At 42.0% G+C, this 22,506-nt stretch overlaps 1 protein-coding gene across 2 annotated transcripts in view; it reads right to left on the bottom strand.

Annotated features, from left to right (window-relative positions):
• rb1 (retinoblastoma 1) overlaps nt 1-22,506 on the bottom strand; it is a 199,226-nt gene that overhangs the window by 15,614 nt on the left and 161,106 nt on the right. For both annotated transcript variants that reach the window (XM_060833366.1, XM_060833367.1), the window contains 3 exons: nt 12,354-12,472; nt 12,003-12,154; nt 6,966-7,117 (listed from right to left, as the gene is read on the bottom strand). In XM_060833366.1, the coding sequence (XP_060689349.1) occupies nt 6,966-7,117; nt 12,003-12,154; nt 12,354-12,472 (423 nt within the window). The remainder of the gene's footprint in view (nt 1-6,965; nt 7,118-12,002; nt 12,155-12,353; nt 12,473-22,506) is intronic.

Below are 22,506 nucleotides of genomic sequence, written 5' to 3'. Positions count from 1 at the left end.
GTTGGTGGGGGGTGTGGACCTGATAAGGGAGTCGCGGAGGGAGTGGTCTCTCCTTAATGCTGATAGGGTTGGAGAGGGAAATATATCCCTGGTGGTGGGTCTGTCTGGAGGTGGCGGAAATGATGGAGGATCTTACGATGTATCCGGAGGTTGGTGGGGTGGAAGGTGAGGACCAGTGGGGTTCTATCCTGGTGGCGATTGGAGGAGCGGGGCGGAGCTGCGCGAAGTGGAGGAGATGCAGTGGAGAGCATCGTCTGAGGGGAAATTGCAGTCTTTGAAGAAGGAGGCCATTTGAGTTGTTCGGTAGTGAAATTGGTCCTCCTGGGAGCAGATGCGGCGGAGGCGAAGGAATTGGGAATATGGGATGGTGTTTTTACAGGGGGCAGGGTGGGAGGAGGTGTAATCTAGGTAGCTGTGGGAGTCAGTCAGTTTGTAGTAAATGTCTATGTTGAGTCGGTCGCCCGAGATAGAAATGGAGAGGTCTAGGAAGGGGAGGGAGGAGTCTGAGACGGTCCAGGTAAATTTGAGGTCAGGGTGGAAGGTGTTAGTAAAGTGGATGAACTGTTCAACCTCTTCGTGGGAGCATGAGGTCGTGCCGATACAATCATCGACGTAGCGGAGGAAAAGGTGGGGGGTGGTGCCAGTGTAGCTGCGCTAGATGGACTGTTCCACATATCCAACTATGAGGCAGGCATAGCTGGGGCCCATGGCTACTCCTTTGGTTTGGAGGGAGTGAGAGGATTGGAAGGAGAAGTTGTTAAGAGTGAGGACCAGTTCAGTCAATCGAAGGAGGGTGTCAGTGAAAGGGTACTGGTTAAGTCGGCAGGAGAGGAAGAAGCAGAGGGCTTGGAGGCCTTCGTGATGCAAGTGTATAGGGACTGGATGCCCATCATGAAGATAAGGTATTGGGGGCCGGGAAAGCAAAAATCATGGAGGTGGTGGAGGGTGTGGGTGGTGTCCCAAACGTGGGTGGGGAGTTCTTGGACTATGGGGGACACGACTGTGTCGAGGTATGCAGAGATGAATTCGGTGGGGCAGGAGCAGGCTGAGACAATGGGCTGGCCGGGGCAGTCGGGTTTGTGGATTTTGGGTAGGAGCTTGAAACGGGCGGTGCGGGGTTGTGGGACTATGAGATTGGAGGCAGTGGATGGGAGATCCCTTGAGGTGATGAGGTTATGGATGGTCTGGGAGATAATGGTTTGGTGGTGTGAGGTGGGGTCATGGTCAAGGGGGTAGTAGGAGGAGGAGTCCGCGAGTTGGCGTCCAGCTTCAGCGGTGTAAAGATCGGTGTGCCAAACTTCCATTGTGCCTCCCTGGTCTGCCGGTTTGATGGGGAGGTTGGGGTTGGAGTGGAAGGTGTGGAGGACTGTGTATTGTGAGGGTGAGAAGTTGGAGTGGGTGAGAAGGGTGGACAGATTGAGGCGGTCAATGTCGCAGCGGCAGTTGGATATGAAGAGATTGAGGGCGGGTAAGAGGCCAGCATGGGGTGTCCAGGTGGATTGGGTGTGTTGGAGGCTGGAGAAGGGGTTGTCAGAGGGTGGGCGAGAGTCCTTGTTGAAGAAGAATGCGGGAAGGCGAAGGCAGCGGAAGAAATGCTCCATGTCTAGCCGTGTGTCAAACTCATTGATCCGGGAGCGTAGGGGGATGAAGGTGAGGCCTCTGCTGAGGACTGATTGTTCATCCTCAAAGAGGGGAAGGTCTGGAGGGATAGTGAAAATACGTCAGGCTGGGAGCTAGGACCTGGTGTGGGGCTGGAGTGGGGGGTGGAGTCGGTCATGGGAGCGGAGTGGTCCTTGAGCAGGTGAGTGACATCACTGGGGGCGGAAGTGGCTGCGGCGATGGCCACTCCAGGGGCGGAAGTGGCGCGCCAGGCAAAAATGGCACTGGTCCCAGTGTCCGTGGATCCCGCGGCGGCCGCGTATCTGTCAGCGATGGCCTTCCTGGCGATCGTGGAGGCGATTGTCTGGGCGGCGATCACGGAGGCTGTATGGTCGGTGGGGCAGAAGTGACGTCACCGTTCGCCGTGGCGGACCAGCGATGGAGTGACATCACAAACCACAAACTGGTGTGGGTGCAGGGAAGGAAGCTGGTTGGTGGGGAGGATTGATGAATATTTCAGTCTTTAAAGTGAAACTAAGGGTCTTCAGTTTGTTTTTGGGTCTCCAGTACTTTTCTTTTTTCATAAAAAAACTGCTTAAGTATTAGATTGATACTGGTCATTTTATTCATTTTAGTTTATAAAAACAAAATATCATTACAGTGAAGTGTACAGAGCAGAGAATTTCACCAAATTATCCAGTTAAATCAAATATGATAGCAATGGCTAGAAAGGTGATGTCTTGCTGCCACAGTATGTGGAAGCTGCTGAACATTAAGGTGATCCAGAGCAAACACATCCATAGTAAGGGTTTGTAGCTCAAGGAATGTCAATTCCAAATTGAGCAGCTGCTAATATAGTGCCACACCAGGGAAGGTGAAAATTACCAGGACACTTTGCTCCAAGGATGAACACATCCCTCAGACTAGCTGATTTAAAACTGGCTACTTTAGTTGGCTTAAAGTCTATGAGTGGGACAGTTAGTTACATTATTACAAAAAAAGGTTACAGCACAGCATTTAGAAACAATCAAGTTGGCTTGTCTTAATGAATGCTTGGCTTGCCTAACAAATTTAATAAAATTCTTTGAGGAGGTAATAAGCAAGATAGATAAACAGGAAGTAGGGGATGTAACATATTTTGGTTTTCAGAAGGCATTTGATAAGGTACATGTTAGGCTATATTATGAGGTAAGATCACATCCATGATTTTGGGATTAGTATATGAGCATGGATAGGGGATTGGCTAACATCAGAGTTGGGATAGGAGAGGAAATTTTCAGGACGGCAGCCTGTAACTAATGGAGTGCCATGGAGAGCAGTGCTGGTGCCAATTAATTACAGCAAATATGAATGAGTTGGATGTGGAAAGTGTATGTACTATAGCCAAATTTGTAGATGACACAAAAATAGGTAGGAAAGCAATTAGTGAGGTTGTGCACTTTGGCAGGAAGAATAGAGAAACTATTCTTATTTAAATGGAGAAAAACTGCAGAAAACCTCAGGACAGAGTGACTAGTTCATAAAATGGACAAAAGAAACTGAACTGCAGAGGAGATGAGTGACTGCCCTTGATATCAAGCCTGCATTTGACCAACTGAGAGAATTGGGCGATAAAGAAAACTCTGTCAGCTAGTTGTGACACATAGTTGTGAATCTTGAAGTGGGGATGCTTATTGATGACTACACAATATTCAGCACCATTGATGATCCCTCAGATACTGAAACAGTCAATGTGCAAATGTGCCACACGAAGCCAGGCAACAACAATCTCCGATGAGTCACAGTCAAGACATCAACCCTTGATATTTAATAGTGTTACCATTACTGAATCCCCCACCATCAATACCCTGGGAGTTACTATCGATCAGAAACTCAACCGTACTAGCCACATAAATACAAAGGTTACAACAGCAGGTCAAAAGCCAGGAATCTTGTAGTGAGTAACTCACCTCCTGACTCTCCAAAGCCTGTCCACCATCTACAAGGGACAAGTCAGGAGTGTGATGGAATACTGCCCAATTGCCTGGAGCAATGCAGTTCCAACAACACTCAAGAAGTTTGATACCATCCAGGCCAAAGCAGCCTGCTTGACTGGCACCATATCCACAGCATCACTTCCTCCACCATTGACACAGCAGTAGTGTGTACCATCTACAAGATGCACCGCAGAAATTCATAGCATCTTTCAAAACACAAATCATCACCATCTAGAAGGACATTGCAGCCAATACATGGGAGCACCACTACCACTTGCAAATTCTCCTCCAAGGTCATTCATTATCCTGACTTGGAAATATATTAGTGTTCTCTCAGTATTGTTGGGTCAAAGTCTTGGAATGTCTTCCCTAATAGCATTGTGGGTCTATCTATCGCACATGGACAAGTCAGCTCACAACACCTTCCCAAAGGCAACAAGGGATAGGCAATATGCTGGGCCAGCCACTGATGCCCTACTCCAGTGAGTGAATTGAAAAACATAGATAGGTGTCCTTGACTATGAATCACAAAATGCTAGCATCCAAGTTCAGCAGATAATGGGGCAAGTAAATGGTGTATACAAGTAAAGAAGCTTTGCTAATCCGATACCAGGTATTACACCATAGCTGGAATACCATGATAGATGTTGGACCCCTTCTCTGTTGAAAAATAGCTGGCATTGGAGGCTATCCAGAAAAGTTTCACTCAGTTGATCCCAGATATGGATGGATTTTCTCACTAGGAGATGTTGACTAGGTTGTGCATGTGCTCTTTCAAATTTAGAAGCATCAGAGTCAACTTTATTGAAAGATACAAGCTTTTTAGGGATTTTATAGGCTTCAGGTGGATAGCTTGTTTCCATTGATAGAAGAGTCTAGGACAAAAGGATATAGTCTCAGAATAAGGAATTGCACATTTAAAACGGGGAACGAGGAAGAATTTCTTCCCTCAAAGAGTAGTGAATCTGTGGAATTCTTTACCACGGAGAGCTGTCAAGGCTGGATTTTAAGCACATTCAAGCCTGAGATAGGTTTTTAAACAGTCAGGGAATCATGGGGAAAAGGCAGCAAAGTGAAGTTGGGATTAGGAGGTGAGCCATGAACTTACTGAATGGCAGGGCAGATTCAATGGACTTCAGCTCCCACATTTTCGGGTTAGCCTAACTTAGCAAAACTCAAAGTGTAATTAGGCTCAAAACATTAATTCTGTTTTTCTCTCTCTACAGATACTGCCAGACCTGCTGAGTTTCTTCAGCGTTTCCACTTTTCATTATCAGGAGTTTGCTTGGTCTGATCCCACGTTAGAGTCAAGTTATTTCCTGAGCTCATGCTCGTAACTTCAGTTTACTGAAGCATTCTATTTTACTAAATCCTACTGTAATGTCACTTTTATGAAATAAACATCTTAAAATGGAGAATTTAAAGGCATTGGCATGGATCTCCCAAGCAATGTCTGTGATCATTGCATTGCGGTGCAAACATATATTTCCCTAAACAGATGCAGTTGCATATTTCTACTGGGTTCTACTATAAAAAGGAGAAAGTGAGGACTGCAGATACTGGCGATCAGAGTCAAAGTGTGTGGTGCTGAAAAGCACAGCTGGTCAGGCAGACCTGAGGAGCAGGAGAATCGACACTGCAGGCATAAACCCTTCATCATGCCCGAAACATCAATTCTCCTGTTCCTCGGATGCTGCCTGACCAGCTGTGCTTTTCTGGCACCACACTCTTTGACTGGCTTCTATATAAGCCTGGTTTTCATAAATTGTTTTCTCATTCATTTAGTGCCCATCCCCCATTGGCTTTGAGAAGGCAGCAGTGAGCTGCCCTTTTGTACAGCTGTAGCCTGTTTTATCTGTTAGTATATCCATAATGTCGTTAGGGAGGACAGAGCCTGGGGACAACAGGATACACCTCTTTTCATGGCACTAGCTGCCAAATTTAAAAGTCCAGTCTGAATGTTTATCGATGACTGAGTGACTAGATAGTGGATGACTGAGTCTATGCATCGTTTGCTGAGGGGTTAAAATTGGAGGATGTGAAATGTTAGTAGATGGGTGCATGAAATGGGCTGCTGGAATGTAGGTATCTGGATGAGTGGGTGGTGGGGGGGGTGCGGTGTGTGTATATGTGGATGCGGTAGCTATGTGCATATAACACGATATGAGTGTGGATGTGGGTAGGTAATTCACTGGATTGTCAGGTCAGGGAAGCACTGAGTTTGGATCGGAGGGGTAACCAGACAGCATTTAGATTGGGAGAGCAGTTGGAATATTCAGGTTAGATTGAAGGAGTGTGATTGGTTAGAGTGTAGTCTGACTGGGCAATTGTTAGATGGTACTGGAGGGAATAGTTGGTATGGGTCAGAGGGATCTGTTGACTTGAGGGGGTGTGTTTATTTGGGTTCAGTCATAAAGGCAGCAAGTTAATTCAGGGGACTAGTCTGGTAGAGTTCAATGGATAGCTGTTTCTGTAGTTAGCCAAGAGTTAAACAAGGTTTTAAACTGCCTAACACTTCTTGGCTAATTACACAGGCAAGTACCAAAAATCCTTCCCCATTGTGATAGTCATGGAGGGACCAACTGAGTAGGGGATATGCTCACCAGCAGTTAAAATTCTTTTGGCGGTTCACTTGTTGGGTCTTCCATTGGGTCCTGAGACATACCTTCAGTTTTATGCCCAGTCATTGATGACCCACAATCTCTCTTGTTGCTTTCCTCCCCATCTCTTTGCACAAGGAGGCATCAGTCTCCCCCTGCCACTTCCACAAGATCCATCACTTCTGCTTCCAAATACCTAATCTGTCTGGTCTTCAATCATAAACCATCCAAGATTCCAGCACCAAACTCTCCAATCTCTCTGGCCCCAGCATCCAAAACATTCCCCCATCCAAGATCACAACAACTCTCTGACTGATCATGTCCAGTCTAACATCCGATCTCCTCCCACACTGTGCTGTTTCCTCTTGAATACTTTCTCATTTGACACTGATAAATTGTGCCACAAGACAGCGGAACAGCCATTCGGCCCATCAAGTCTGCTCCACCATTCAACCTTGGCTGATAACTTTCGCAAACCCATTCTCCCACCTTCTCCCCGTAAATTTTGATCCCCTTAACCATCAAGAATAATGCAGAAGGTCTACCTGCCCAGAGGTAGCCAGTCTCTCAATCTTGCTGGCTGTGGCTAGGAAATGAATTTGAAAAATGCTGATCTTACGTTAGGAGGGAAACAATTCAGGGTTCTCAATCCTGATCCCCTTCATGTGCAACAAGGATCATGTTCAGTTTTGATGCCATCACATTGTATGGAATCAATGTTCCAAGTACCAAAAAAGCCACAATGGAAAACAGTTCAATTGTTATAAATGAAATAAATAGCACATGATACCTGGTCTAAGTGTCTGTCTCGCATGAGTTCATATTCATTTCCTAAGGTATGTTGAAACAGAGTCCATATTATAGCTTCGAGCGGAGGATGGTCAGATGGCAGACAAAGATGGTTGCAGAGGGTGTTCAATCGAAGATATGCCAATCGATATACTGCACAAATAATGCATGGCAAGAAGTTAAGTCATCTTAGGTTGGCGCTCAATAAATTTTCACAGAATATTATCAAAACAACCAAAAGAGTCTTCACATAATTCTTGCAAAGAAATGCATTTTCAAGTTGGAGAAAGCTTCCTAGATACTTATCAGTATTGTACTCAGATTTTCAATATGCTCTGATATGAATTAGCCATGTTATACAGGAAAACCTGCTGGGAGCTGATGCGGGAGGTTGGATTAATCTATTAGCTTTTGGAGGGCAACTAAAGAAGGAAGTACTGATGAAATCCCAACACAGGATGAAGTAACCACACACATGATGAAATGGAGGGCGTCAGGCTTCAAGTAGACAAAAAAAATTGATGCAAATTGCCTTGACAGGATGACTCATTCAGCTGAATAAAGAATATAAATTATTACAATGGAAACTCTTTCAGAAACAGGTGGTCAAATATATCCTTCGAAAGGATAGTACTGAAAATGAAGTCTGAAAGTTTTATTTTTGGATGAAATAATGGTCAAATGGTCTATGCTGTGCATAAGCCAAAGACAACCATTTTTCTACTAGACAAAAAGAGGAAATTCCAACTGCTTCTGTCACTTCACCAACTGCTTTATCTGTTTTCAACACATGTCAATTTACCTTGTAAAATTATAAAAACTAGGAATTTAGATAATGTTAGGTTGCACTTAAATGACTGTTATTGTTAACCTTCTAGCATCAGCTTTTCAAAAGGTGGCCTGTAGGAAAGAGATAGCTCTTCTACATAGGGAATGATAATAGCACAGTCAGAAACCTTTTAAGTTTAATCTTTCATAAACATTGTGAATTACATGCTCCTGGTTAATTCATTGGTAATTAACAGATCTTAATGAAAACTTAGACAACAACGCTTTTCCAACACAAGTCACTTTCTCAATTAGTGTGAGGAGACAGGGGTTCAAGGATACCCTCCAGCATCCTCATGTGTCATTCAGGCAGTAACAGGGATGCAGATGTGGTGGGCAGAATCCAGTAACCCACTAAATGCCCTCTAAAACTTGTGTGTATGCCAAAGTATTTTTTTTTAAAGAGATTTCCTTTTGGCTGTCTGTTAATTTTCATTCCTTAGATATCAGTAAAATAAATCAGGGAGTTTTTCAACCATAGCTGGGACACTTCCAACTGTAGATACAGGATCAGCCATTCATTACTCAAATAGTTCTCAAACCATTTTTATTGTTGGCCTCTGCAAATTCAAACTCGTTCAAACTGTGAGAACATAAAGAATAAGAAGGTAGGACTGACAACTTTAACTGCATTTATATCAATGCAAGAGGCCGAACAGGGAAAGCAGGTGAACTCAGGACGTGGTTAGGAACATGGCACTAGGATATCATAGCAATTACAGAAATGCGAGAGAGGATGGGGAGTGGCATTTTTGATAAAGATAACATTACGGCTGTACTCAGGGAGGATATTCCAGGGAATACGTCCAGAGACGTTATTTGGATGAAATTGAGAAATAAGAAAGGGTTGATCACCTTTTTGGGATTGTATTAAAGATTGCACCCCGCCCCCCAACCCCAATAGTAAGCTGGAAATTGAGAAACAAATTTGTAAGGATATCTCAGTTATCTGTAAAAATAATAGAGTGGTTATGGTCAGGGATTTTAATTTTTCAAACATAGATTGGGACTGCCATAGTCTTAAAGGTTTAGGTGGAAAGAAATTTGTTAAGTATGCACAAGAAAATTTTCTGTTTCAGTATGTGAATATGAAGCAGTGAAGGTGCAAACCTTGACCTGTTCTTGGGAAATAAGGCAGGACAGGTGACTGAGGTGGCAGTGAGGAAGCACTTTGGAGCCAACAACCATAATTCTATTAGTTTTAAAATAGTGATGGAAAAGGATAGACCAGATCTAAAAAGTTGAAGTTCTAAATTGGAGGAAGGCCAATTTTGACGGCATTGGGCAAGAACTTTCAAAAGCTGATTGGAGGCAGATGTTCCAGCCCACAAAGGGACGGCTGGAAAATGGGAAGCCTTCAGAAATGAGATAATGAGAATCCAGAGAAAGTATATCCCTGTTAGGGTGAAAGGCAAAGCTGGTAGGTGTAGGGAATGCTGGATGACAACAGAAATTGAGGTTTTGCTTAAGAAAAAGAAGGAAGCATATGTCAGGTATAGATAGGATAGATCGAGTGAATCCTGAGAAGAGTATAAAGCCAGTAGGAATATATTAACAGGGAAATCAGGAGGGCAAAAAAGGGATATGAGATAGTTTTGGCAAATAAGGTTAAGGAAAATCTAAAGGGATACATTAAGGACAGAAGGGCAGCTAGGGAAAGAATAGGACCCCTCAAAGACCAGCAGGGAAGGCTATGTGTGGAACCGTAGGAGATGGGGAAAATACTAAACCAGAATTTTGCATCAGTGTTTACTGTGGAGAAGGACATGGAAGATGTAGACTGTGGGGAAATAGATGGTAACATCTTGAAAAATGACCATAGTACAGAGGTGGTGGTGCTAGATGTCGTAAAATGCATAAAGGTGGTTAAATACTCAGGACCTGATCAGGTGTACCCCAGAACTCTGTGGAAAGCTAGGGAAGTGACTGCTGGGCCCCTTGCTGAGATATTTGTATTATCAATATTCACAGGTGAGGTGCCAGAAGGCTGAAGGTTGGCTATTTAACAAAGGTGGTAAGGACAAGCCAGCAAACTAAAGACCGGTCAACCTGACATCAGTGATGGGCAAGTTGTTGGAGGAGATCCTGAGCGATAAGGTTTACATGTACAATAGCGCCTCGACTTACAAACTTAATCCGTTCTGGGACCCGGTTCGCAAACCAAAAAGTTCGCAAACTGAATCAATTTTTTCCCACTGTTCGGATAGCGTAAGAATGCTTGGACGGCTGTTCACAGCGCACGCGCCTAAGACGAACTGAATGAGATCACGCGGGGCCTGAGAGCTATTGCGTTCAACAAGCGCGTAGCAAAGCAGAACAATGAAACCATGTGGTCGCACACGGGCTTTTTGTGTTCGTACCTTGAATTTCTTATGTACACTGAAGCAAAATTTTACATCCTGTTCGTAAACCGATTTGTAAGTGAAAGGGGTCGTTCGAATGTCGAGGCACTACTGTATTTGGAAAGGCAAGGACTGATTAAGGATAGTCAACGTGGCTTTGTGCATGGGAAATCATGTCTCACTAACCTGAATTTTGTGAGGATCAATGAGGCAGAGCAGTGGACGTGATCTATATGGACTTCAGGAAGGCATTCGACAAGGCTCCTCATGGGAGACTGGTTAGTAAGGTATGTCTCATGGAATACAAGAAAAATTAGCCATTTGGATACAGAACTGGCTCAAAAGGTAGAAGACAGAGGGTGGTGATAGACGATTGCCTTTCAGACTGGAGGCTTATGACCAGTGGTGTGCCACAAGAATCGATGCTCGGTCCAGTGCTTTTCGTCATTTATATAAATGATTTGGATATGAATATAGGAGGAACAGTTAACAAGTTTGTGGATGACACCAAAATTGGAGGTGTAGTGGAGAGTCAAGAAGGTACCTCAGATTACAACAGGATCTTGATCAGATCAGCCAATAGGCTGAGGAGTGTCAGATGGAGTTTAATGTAGCTAAATATGAGGTGCTGCATTTTGGAAAGGCAAATCAGAGCAGGATTCATACATTTAATGATAAGATACTGGAAGTTTGGTGAAAAAGAGACTTTTGAGTGAAGTTCATAGTTCCTTGAAATTGGCATTGCAGATAGGATACCGAAGAGGGCATTTGGTATGCTTTCCTTTTTTGGTCAGAGCATTGAGTATAAAAGTTAGGAAGTCATGTTACGACTGTCCAGGACATTGGTAAGACTACTTTTGGAATATTGCATGTAATTCTGCTCCCCCACCTAGCGGAAGGTTGTGAAACTCAAAAGGGTTCAGAAAATATTTACAAGGATATTGCCAGGGTTGGAGGATTTGAGCTACAGGGAGTGGCTGAAGTGGCTGGGGCTGTTTTCCCTGGAGCGCTGGAGGCTGAGGGGTGACCTTATAAAGGTTTATAAAATCATGAGGGGTATACATAGGGGAAATAGGCAAGATCTTTTCCCTAGGGTGGGGAGTCCAGAACTAAAGGGCCTAGGTGTAAGGCGAAAGGAGAAAGATTTAAAAGGGACCTAAGGGGGAACTTTTTCACAGAGTGTGGTACATGTGTGAAATGAGCTGCCAGAAAAAGTGGAGGAGGTTGGTACAATTACAACATTTAAAAGGCATCTGGGTGGGCATATGAATAGAAAGGGTTTAGAGGGATATTGGCCAAGTGGGACAAGATTAGGTTAGGATATCTGCCCTGCATGGACAAGTTGGACTGAAAGCTCTTAAATCTACTATCTTTCATAGACTGTTGCTACCTCCCTTATTACTTACTTACTACTCTTTCAGTTTAATGTCCACTTGCCTGTTCCCAGCTCCTGTTCATTATCCTTTGCTTGATACCCAGGATTCTGCTCTACTAAGCCCTCACTCAGAGCTGGGTGAGGTGTGAAAGGAACAGCATAAAGGATGGCAAGCAGGAGACAGCTAGGGTATCAGGAAAGGGAGACAGTGAGGAGGGTGGGGTTAGGGGGAGTGGTGAGGGGGGGGGGGGCGGGTCCAGAATGAAGCATCAGGAAATGTTCCAATGACAGACTAAAACATGTTAAGGTACCAAGCAGTTCTTGGCAGATGCACAGTAACCACATGAGAAAAAAATACACCATCTGTATAAATACTCTGCTGCCATCTGAAGCACAGCAAAGCAGCCCCAGACTCGTCAATACTATGGCTATTTCTTATTTGCTGTTAAATTATTACTAAAAGCCCCAGAAGATCATTTGTCCAGTAACTTACATTTTTTGTAGAAGAGAGAAACTGAGGTAAACTTCTGAGGTTTATGCTGAGGCTGGCCAGCAGATGGTGTCTCAATCTTTGCTTGCTGTGTGGGAACTTCATGGGCTGAACAAGACCCTTTTTTCTGCGGGGATCTCTCTGGATGCAAATAACTGTAGAAAAACAGAAGATTCCAGAGGTGACTGAGCCGCTTCGTTCAAATGAGAAATTAAATTCAGGTCAACAAATGTATATATGTAATGAGAATACTCTAGGTTACACGTTTATATCTGCGTGCTTCTACAACTTCAGCACTGAACACCAGCTGTCAATATTAACCACAGAGTACGTGGTGTATACAAATATACTTACAGGTCTGCGGCAGTGTGGTTATGCTGGAATGGTTGTTTGAGAGAACTAGTGGGTTCTGGCTGATCTGGCTGATCTTCCTGTTCTTTTTGTTGTCGGAGTATGTCAAACAAAGGTGAATCCTGAAAGAAACAGGGAGTTCACATTAAAAAAAAACATTAAACCTAAACAGATACTTAAATATTTGCATGATGCCGTTCAAATAATGCTAGAATGCAAGGTGGGAAGAATATTAAGTAGTCTGGGGAACATTCAGGAGAATGGACTAGATTGCTCAAGTCAGAATAACAGCGGTATGAATTGACTGACCTGAAATGCACTATAACATTCTATAATTTTGCGAAAAGGAAAACTCTTTCACCTTGGCCTGAATGCGAGACTAACTCATTAGCTTTCTCACTTGCGAAATTAAACATTTAAAAATAACTTTTGGATAAAAAATATTAGCAGCATAGGTAAAGCACAGATTTTCCAACAGATTAACATAGAAATATTGTAATTGGATTTCTATTTCAACACCTTACAGAAATTCATCTAAACTTTGCATGTTTTCAGCAATGTTTTCATTACATTTACAGAACTAAATGAATGTAAGTGGTAAGGCAAGGAAATTAAAAACCTAGGTGCAGAAGGGAAGAATAGATACTAAATGATGAGGGAGGGTGGAATGAAAGAGATCTGAAATTAGAGCACTGCTCACAGGAGCACTCTAGTGTAATGCATCAAATCTTCCAAGCAGCCTTGAGGTTTTTGAGCAGGGTGATGCAGCAGTTTGCCTAACAGCAGTCAGGCATGGCCCAAGAATGTATTTACTGAGGCAGTGACTACAGCAGGGAAACAACGAATAAATGGCATCAGACAGCACAGAAGGCAGTCATTTGGACCATCATGGACTGTTTTAAAAGAACTATTTTAAAAGAACTATTGAAATAATCGCACCCTCACGTATTTCCTGTAGCCCTGCAAACTTCTCCTTTCCAGGTTTATGCTAACAACAGCTTGTAGTTATATATAGCAAATTCAGCAGGCTGTAATGCCCAAGATGCTTTCAAATACATGTTAACACCAAACACCCAAAGTGATATAACGTGCAGCAGAATGTTTGGGTAAAGCAACAGATTCTAAGGAGTGCCTGAAAGGACCAGAGAGAGGTTTAATTAAGAATGAACTTTTAGAACAAAAGGAGCTGGACAGTGGAAGGAGTGCCCACTGATGTTGCAGCAGAGTGATAACTGAGGATCCACAAGAAGCCAGAAATGGAAGAGTGTACGATGGGAGGAGAAAGTTAGAGGGAGGAAGTGGTGAGAGCACGGAAGGACTTAAAAACAAGGATAGCAACTTTAGCATTGAGGCTTGGCTCGACTGGGATCTAGTGTAGGTCAGTAAGCATTGCATTTATGAATAAATAAGATTGGTGTGAGTTAAGATATGGGCAACAGCGTTTTGAAGGAGCCACGGGTTATAGGAGCTAGCCAGCATTGCAGTAGTCGTTGATCTACATATGACAAAGGTACAGAGAAGGTTTTCAGCACCAGATACACCGAGGCAGAGAGAAAGGCATTACTCTGCAGATTGAAGACAATCTTAGTTACACAAGAAAGCATGGAGTTAGGTGGTCAGTTCAGCATTAAATTGATACTAATGCTCGAACAGTATGTTTATGTTGCAAACAATGGTTGGGGGATGGAGTTAGTACTGAGTGAACCGAGTTGTGGTGTGGACTGGAGCCTTGGTCACCTCAACTCTAACTGGAAGAACTAACGACAAATCCAATACTATTGTGATACAGGTAGCGCAACATATCAGAGGCAGAGTTCTACAGAGCAGCTGGTGAGATTAAATTTTTGGATGTTACTACTGCTTATCATACTTTCTGATGGCATGCTCCAGATTATAATAATTAATAGCATAATTATATTTAGACATTGTATCAATTATTCTAATTTTGTATTCTGTTTACTATCACCTTTGTAAACTAAAATATTTTCTCCCAACTACTCCAGAAATAAAACATTAAGATTTTGATCATCTTTATCAAATCACTTTAATCATTTCAGCTTCTCTATTCTCGCCACATATCTCAAGTTACTATTCTCTGTTACTATTCCAGTAAATCTTGTTTGCACCTCTTGGCTTCTTTCGTAAATTGTGGTTCTCAGAATTGGACCCAATATGCCAGTTGGGTCTAATCAAGTATAATATTTGTCTTATATACATTCTGGAAGGCACCAAACAGCTCTATTTATATCAATATGTAAGCTACTGTGAAGGCAATGATTCGAGTTTGTGATTTACACATACAACACAAATTGCATAAATTATTAGCTTCTTTTGCAATACTGTTAAATATGTTCTTAATCCTTTTGCTTCCATATTCTGTAAAGAAATTTAACCAATTACTTTTGGCTTACTAAGAAGTGGCTGTGTAGCATAACTGTTTGATCCTGTTACTTCAGTCATTTTACATTTGAAAACAAACTAATCTAATTATCCAATAGTTTACTTAAGTTATTTTAACAAAACAGCAGACTAGGTATATTATGCTCAAAAGGAAAACCTAATTATAGCCCTACGTGGCACAGAATAAATATGCCACTTATGATTCAATGTTTTATAGAAACACAAAGTTCAAGGAAATTATTGTTAATAAGTTCAAATTTGAGTACAGGTAGTTCTCCTATAATGCTGTAGTTGCATTCCCATGTGACACCATATTATACAAAATCGTGAGATAGAAATAATTGGGCCTATGGGAAAAACAGGTTGGGATGACCCCCAAAAATATCAGTAAAAGAATGAAACAAAATAATAGTTAGCCTAAGACAAACAATAACATAGTCTAAGTAAATTTTGACCTGTTGTAACTGACCTGTTTCATAGTGCTGTATAATGCAATTCGTCAGAATCTTCAACTGATTACTCTTGATTAGCATCTATACCTGCTGGCTGCATACATTCCAGTCAGTCTTCTGATCCAATCCAATTGTAACACTGCACAACTTAGATGCCAGAAAGAAACTGCCTTGATAGATCAAAGGCTGAATCTACGTTTCTTTCGCTAAGTGTCGGTTAGGTCAAGTTTTTCAGACGGTTTCACATCGTGATGCTTGGTAATGTCTATCACCTTATTTTACAAAATCTGCCTAATTTATTACCTACTTTGGTACTATATCCTTTGGAACCCCACACACATTCTAGCACCATCATGCATGTGCCATTCCCAAAACAACTCACCACCTCATGGATAGAGGAGAAAGTGAGGACTGCAGATGCTGGAGATCAGTCAAGAGAGTGTGGTGCTGAAAAAGCACAGAAGGTCAGGCAGCATTCCACGAACAGGATACTCAACGTTTCAGGCTTAAGTTCTTCATCAGGAATGTGGCTCATTCCTGATGAAGGGCTTATGCCCGAAACGTCAATTCTCCAGATCCTCGGATGCTGCCTGATCTGCTGTTTCCCTTTAGTTGTTTTCTTTGGTTTTTAAGCTACTACAAATCAAACTACCTTGTCTGTTCCTGTTCTAAATCTCCTCATACGTGTGACTGTGTTGCAAGGCATTTTCCTTTGAACTAAGGATGTGTGAAATAAACCTGACTACTTCATGTTTCTAATTTTATCACAACATTGTTTGTAAACTGTAACTTTGCAAAGTCTGCAGAGAGAGGGAGTTGGGGAAATATGCCCACATTAATTTTTTTTATAAATGGAAAAATACCCCAATCTTCTTGTTGACAGGTGGTGAAAGTAACAGAGCTTTATTTTAAAATATAATCTGTCCATGACAGATGCAACATTATTTGTTTGCATTATATTATAGTAATGGTCCAGGTTCATCTTATTAGGAAACCAGAATGGCAGAGGCGAATGCAGTTATCTACCAATTGTGATGTATGCAACCTTAATTCAGTTTAATGTACTGACATGGATATAGAACTTGTTGACAGACTGGAAATGAAAAATAGGAAGAAACAGATTATTTTCCGAGTGGCAGGGAGTGTCTGGTGGGGTACTGTAGGATTCAGTCATTAAACTCCAGCTATTCACAATATATTCTAAATTAGATGAGGGAACTATCTCCAAGACAGCACAAAGCTGGATGGGAGGGTAAATTGTAAGGAGAATGCAGAGATTCTCGAGAGTAATTTGAACAAGTTAAGTGAGCGGACAAAAGAGTGGAAGATGAAGTTTATGGACAATTGAGGTTGTCCAATTTGGTAGCAAAACCAAGGCAGATTATCTGAATGGTAATGGATAGGGAAGGGAGGAGGGCATCATCCTTGTGCAGCAATTGCTGAATGTAGGCATGTAGGTGCAGCCAGTGAAGATAACAAATGGTATGTTGGCCTTCACAGCAAGAGGGTTCAAGTACCGGAATGAAAATACAAGGTCTTGGTGAAACCACATCTGGAGTGTTGTGTGCAGTTTGGATCGCCTTTTCTGAGGAAGGATGTTCTGGCTATGGAGGAGATTTATCAACCCTGGGATGGCAGGACTGAGGTACGAAAAGAGAATTGAACATTTAAGACTATATTCATTGGAGTCTATAAGAATGAGGGAAAATTTTATAGAAACCTATAAAATTCTAACCATACTGATTGGGACAAATGCAAGAAGGAAGTTACTGATGACCAGAGCTACTACTGGATAGATACAATAGTGAAGAATACACAGTAGGCCATTTAGGACTGAGATTAGAATTTTTTTTTCACCCAGAAGGCGGTGAGTCTGTGAAATTCTCGACAACAGAAAACGTATGGGAGAGAACAAGAAATGGTACTTATTTGCCACAATCATACTGTTTGCCAGGGCAGGCATAAAGAGCCAAATAGCCCACTTCTGCTCCTATTTTCTATGTTCCTATATTCACCGACAACAAAAGCGCAAGATTTTATACTTCTTGTGCCATCCAGATTCTAATTGCCAGTATAACCTACATATTATATTCCTACCATTGGCGTCAGAAGCTTCAACCTATAATTGGGTGGGTAGATCAGGGAAAAAAAGTGTACTGTGCTTGCTTATACTTGCAGAAAATTACATTCCAGCCTTGGAAAATTTGACTGATGCTAAACAGTATTTAAAACACAACAGTTACTAAGCTACACAAGTCAGAACAGGAAGTCTTGGATTACCAAAAAAAACTATCTAAGCATCATAAGAATTATACTTTTAGATACATTTATTTAACTAAAAATTCAAATATCAAGAGGGCAAAAGAAAATGAATCATACCAATTAAATTTTAAATGGTAATAATGCGCTGAATTTTACCAGAAATTGGCGATTTTAATTTTGATGAGTTTTATGGAAGGTTTCTCTCAGAGCAGTAGACCTTCTTACCCGATTCACAAAAGCTCAACAAATTAGACATGCACCATGCTTCTAGGTACACCAATTGTCTAACTTTCCTTCTTACCAGAGGTAGATTTAATTGCTGCGTCACCCCCTGGGATAGCCAGAATGAGGGCCATTTTTAAAGCTCAGTCATGTATCTGGTCAAATGTTGTCAATCAGGAGTTGTCCTTCACTGTACTGTAATGGGAGTGAAGGCATAAATAAACTTGTGCTTCTCAGTAATTATAGATGGCAGAGCCGATACTGCATTGCAAATACAAGCGTGCACTTGTAAATCAATTTCTACTTAAGAAATAAGTTATACGACTTTCCCACTCTTAGTCTCACCCCAGTGAAGACTAAAAATCTTTTCATTTTTTAGTATGGGATATCACATATTCCAAAAGTAGTTAATTGGCCATCCCCAAGTCCCTGGTCTGATAGCAGATGATGCTCTTGATTTACTCTGTTAGACTTTGAGACATGGGTGTTTAGTGTAAGACCAGTGTGACGACAATGTAAGCTGATGGTACTGATATAGGTTTAAAAAGGCTTAGCACAGTACAGTACAGCAACATGTCCATTCCCTTTACTGATGAATGCCAGTGACCATAACTAAGATGGTTGGCTTTTAGTCTGCACGAAAAGGCTGAGGCTTTAAGCTCTGGCTGAAAGAGCAAAGTTCAAACTGGCGAGTCAAAGTGTAAGCATTGTGAGTCTTTAAACTCTGGCTGACACGGCAAAGCACAGAGGTAAGATAATTTAGATAAATGCGAGGTGTGGCACTTTGGAAAGACAAATCAGGGCAGGACTTATACACTTAATGTAAGGTCCTGGGGAGTGTTGCTGAACAAAGTAATCTTAGAGCGCAGGTTCATCTTTCCTGAAATGTAGAGTTACGGATAGATAGAATAGTGAAGGTGCTGTTTGGTACACTTGCTTTTATTAGTCAGTGCATTGAGTATAGGAGCTGGGAGGTCATGTTGCAGTTGTATAGGACATTGGTTCAGCCATTTTTGGAATACTGCATTCAATTCTGGTTTCCCTGCTACAGGTGAGAAGTTGTGAAACTTGAAAGGGTTCAGAAAAGATTTACAAGGATGCTGACAGGGTAGGAGGGTTTGAGCTATAGGGAGACACTGAATAGGCTGGGGGATGTTTTCCCTAGAGTGTCAAAGGCAGAGGGGTGACCTTATAAAAGGGCCACAGGTAGGGTGAATAATCAAGGTTTTATTTATCCCCAGGGCAGTGCAGTCCAAAACTAGAGGACATAGGTTTACGGTGAGAGGGGAAACCGAAGGGGCAGCTTTTTTATGCAGAAGGTGGTGCATGTATGGAGTGAGCTGCCAGAAGAGTTGCTGGAGGCTGGTATAATTGCAGCATTCAAAAGGCATCTGGATGGGTGTATGAATAGGAAGGGATTAGAGGGATATGGGCCAATTGCTGGCAAGTGGGACTGGATTAATTTAGGATATTTGTTTGGCACGCATACGTTGGACTGAAGGGTCAGTTTCCATGTCATACAGCTCCTTGACTCTATAATGTAAGGCAAGGCATCGTGCTGTGGGAATCCCACTCCAATGGAAGAATTGGAAACTGCATATAATTGATGTGTGATCAGGTAATAATAGCATGCTAAAACATGAAAATTGAAGCAAGGAGGCCTCTCGTCATTCACTGATGAGATTCTTGTTTCGTTCTAAACATTGGTTGGAGAAGTGAACCTTTTGCTCTCAATATCAAGGATCACATTTCTCACTCTATTTTCCCAATTCACTTGCTGATACCAAGTCGTTCAGGAGCTGGGAAGATTCCATCAATATTGTAATCAATGAGAGTATGAAACACTATTTATTTACTCGGACAATTGTTCAACATCAATAAAAACACCAAATAATTATTCAGTGAATAAAGGCACTACATGATATTTTCAGATGAGAGGGTCTCAGTTCAGATTCTTAGATTGTGCTTCTTAAATGACCTAAATAGCTTGAATATCAAGGCTCTGGAGAGGGATTAAGGAAGGGAAAAGAAAGGAAATTGGACAAGGCTCCAGTGACTAATTATTGCTCAGGATTTTACTGCAGGAAAGAGACAGTGAGTGTTATTTGAGGGCGAAATTTAGCTTGAGTGAGTGTTCGTACACAGCTCATCAAATAGACTCATCTGTGAAATATTTCTAATAGGCTGCCACATCAGATGTCCATTTGGGAAATGGAAAAAAAAATATGCAGTGAAAAGGTGTGGTGCTGGAAAAGCACAGCAGGTCAGGCAGCATTTGAGGAGGACAGTCAGGATGCTGCCTGACCTGCTGTGCTTTTCCAGGGCCACACTTTTTGAATCCAATTTCCAATATCTGCAGTCCTCACTTTCTCCCAAGAAATATGTAGGCTGACCAATTTCTGAAAACGCATTCCTACTTACAAGGTGTTGATAACTATATGATTAAAGAATAGTATCAGTTTAGCTGAATGCCTTTCAAGTTCTAACACAGGAACATCACTGTATACAGGTAATCTCAATTAATGCTGAGAATTTATTTATGAGCTAGGTTTGCACAATATGAATGTTGAGTAATCAGTACGTGATTAATGCAGATTGTCACAAAAAAAATCCAGAGTGACTTCCTGCAAGCTTTCAATAATTTATGGGTGGTTCTCTGCAATAATTTTTCAGCATGTCCATCTGGAAGTACTTTGCAAAATTTGTGTGATCTAAATGATTCCCACCGAAGATACATTTCAGTTCACAAAACATCTTGTTGATGCAAAACTGGGTGCTGAAGCCAGTCCGGATTTCAAGCTTAAAGAACAATCAAAAGTGCTCCCCATTCCTTCCATAATTGGCTCTACAATTTAATCCAGTGAATCATCAAATCAACAGATAAGGAGGGTCCAGGCTGAACCTGGAACTGACGCTGAGTTTTGTTTCAGATAAAATTATAATACACAAGTTACAAATGCCAACATCACTGGATTATCCAGGGTCTTTGTTAATCAAAATACTTCAGAAACAATTCTGTGCTTTTGAAGTCTATTCACTGTTACAAGGAAAACAGCAGCCAGTTTATGGACAGCAAGATTGTAAAAATATGGAACGATAATTACATTGTCCATTTTTAGGGAGTTTATCCTTTCTTTGAGAGACCACAGGTGAGATCTGTTGCTTGATTTAGGGAGTGCTTCTGGGTCCCAAACCTTTTCCTAGAGGACGCAATCACAGGCAGTCATTTTCCATAAGATCCATCCTAACTGACTCAGTTAGCAGGGACAGGTGTGAGTGGGAAAGAAGGGCTGTAAGCGCCAGCCCAATTTGTAAATATAAGACCTGCCATTATTTTGGCAAATGTCTCCCAACTCAATGGTAGGCAAAATTCAGAGGAGAGGCAGGGCCAAAGCTTCAAGGTAGGATAGCCCATGACTAAATGTTGCAACTCTAAATGTCATGCTGGAACCATGTTAGCAAGACAAGGGATCATGCTAGAAGAGGGTTGCGGAGGTGGTCACATAGTCAAACTAAACTGGCCTGATGGAGGAGACAAAGCATGTCAGCAGACAGCCACAGTATCAGCCAGGAGACCTGGATGCAATGCTGCAAGAGGTTTCATGACCCCCTTGGTTCGAACAAGGTGAGTGCAACGCAACAATCAAATAACAGACCTCCAAGACTGTAGGCAACAACAGACAGAAGCTGAACATAACAAAGTGACGTAAGTTTTTCTACACACTGAAGAAAATATCTGTCTAGGTTAATTATAAACCTGTTAAGAAAACCCTTAGTTGCACTGGAAAACTTCAACCCCTGAGGCGAGTTCTCATGACCTCCACCATTTTTCTCCTACAGGGCCAGTTGTGGAAGGAAAGTGACTGGGGTCCTCTGAAGACACAGAACCAACAGACCCAGGATAATCAAATCGTTCAAGCACACTTTCTATCAACACAGATATACAAAAGGGTATTGGCAAGGGTGCCCATTTTGGAGTCAAAAGCCTTCACATGAGATCACCCTTCAATTTGTTGTGTGGTACTTCCATCTTACGAAATGGACCAGATTCTGAACAGAACAAAGAGCATAAAGGGCACAAAACTACTTACCAAGGAATTCAGTACACCAGAAGCAGCAGCCAGCACTGTATTCAATCATAAGGATAAACTCACTAAAAATAGACAACGTAATTATCATAGTCCATCATAACTATCATTTGAGGATTACATAAATGGGTACCAACCCTAATTCTATGCAGGGTAGGAAAGCATGCACACACTATACATACCTAAGTATAAATGTTATCTAGATAAACCACAACTCAGACAACATGTGTGGTAAAATGCAGAAGCAGCAAGCCACAGACAATGCAAAGTGATCCCACCACCAATGGATCAGATCAAAGTTCTACAGTTCTGCCATATCCAAGAAGCAGCTCCAAATACACACAACAATGGCAGAGCCTAGTACATCAATATAAAAGAAATGCTGAACAAACTAGTCAACCACCTGTGCGTCTAAGCCTCCAGTTTGTAGTGACAAAGGTTGTGAATTGCCATCTCTTCAAAGGAAATCCCTCATTGCCTAAAAGCCAGATATAATTTTTGATTGGTGACAGCAATAACAGCAGCATCCTGGACTCGCCGAAAACGAACATACAATGGTAGCTGCTGGGATAGTGAGTACAAACATGCAGAAAGCTTAAGAACATAAGAAATAGAAGGAGTAGGCCATCTGGCCCATCAAGCCTGCTCCACTATTCAGTTAGAACATGACTGATCTTTTGGGCACTTATCCACCACCCTCTCACCATAACGCCTAATTCCTTTACTGTTTAA

The sequence above is a fragment of the Hemiscyllium ocellatum genome, chromosome 12 (assembly GCF_020745735.1).
Source record: "Hemiscyllium ocellatum isolate sHemOce1 chromosome 12, sHemOce1.pat.X.cur, whole genome shotgun sequence".
Taxonomy (NCBI): Eukaryota; Metazoa; Chordata; class Chondrichthyes; order Orectolobiformes; family Hemiscylliidae; genus Hemiscyllium; species Hemiscyllium ocellatum.
This window is presented reverse-complemented; position numbering and strand designations above follow the sequence as displayed.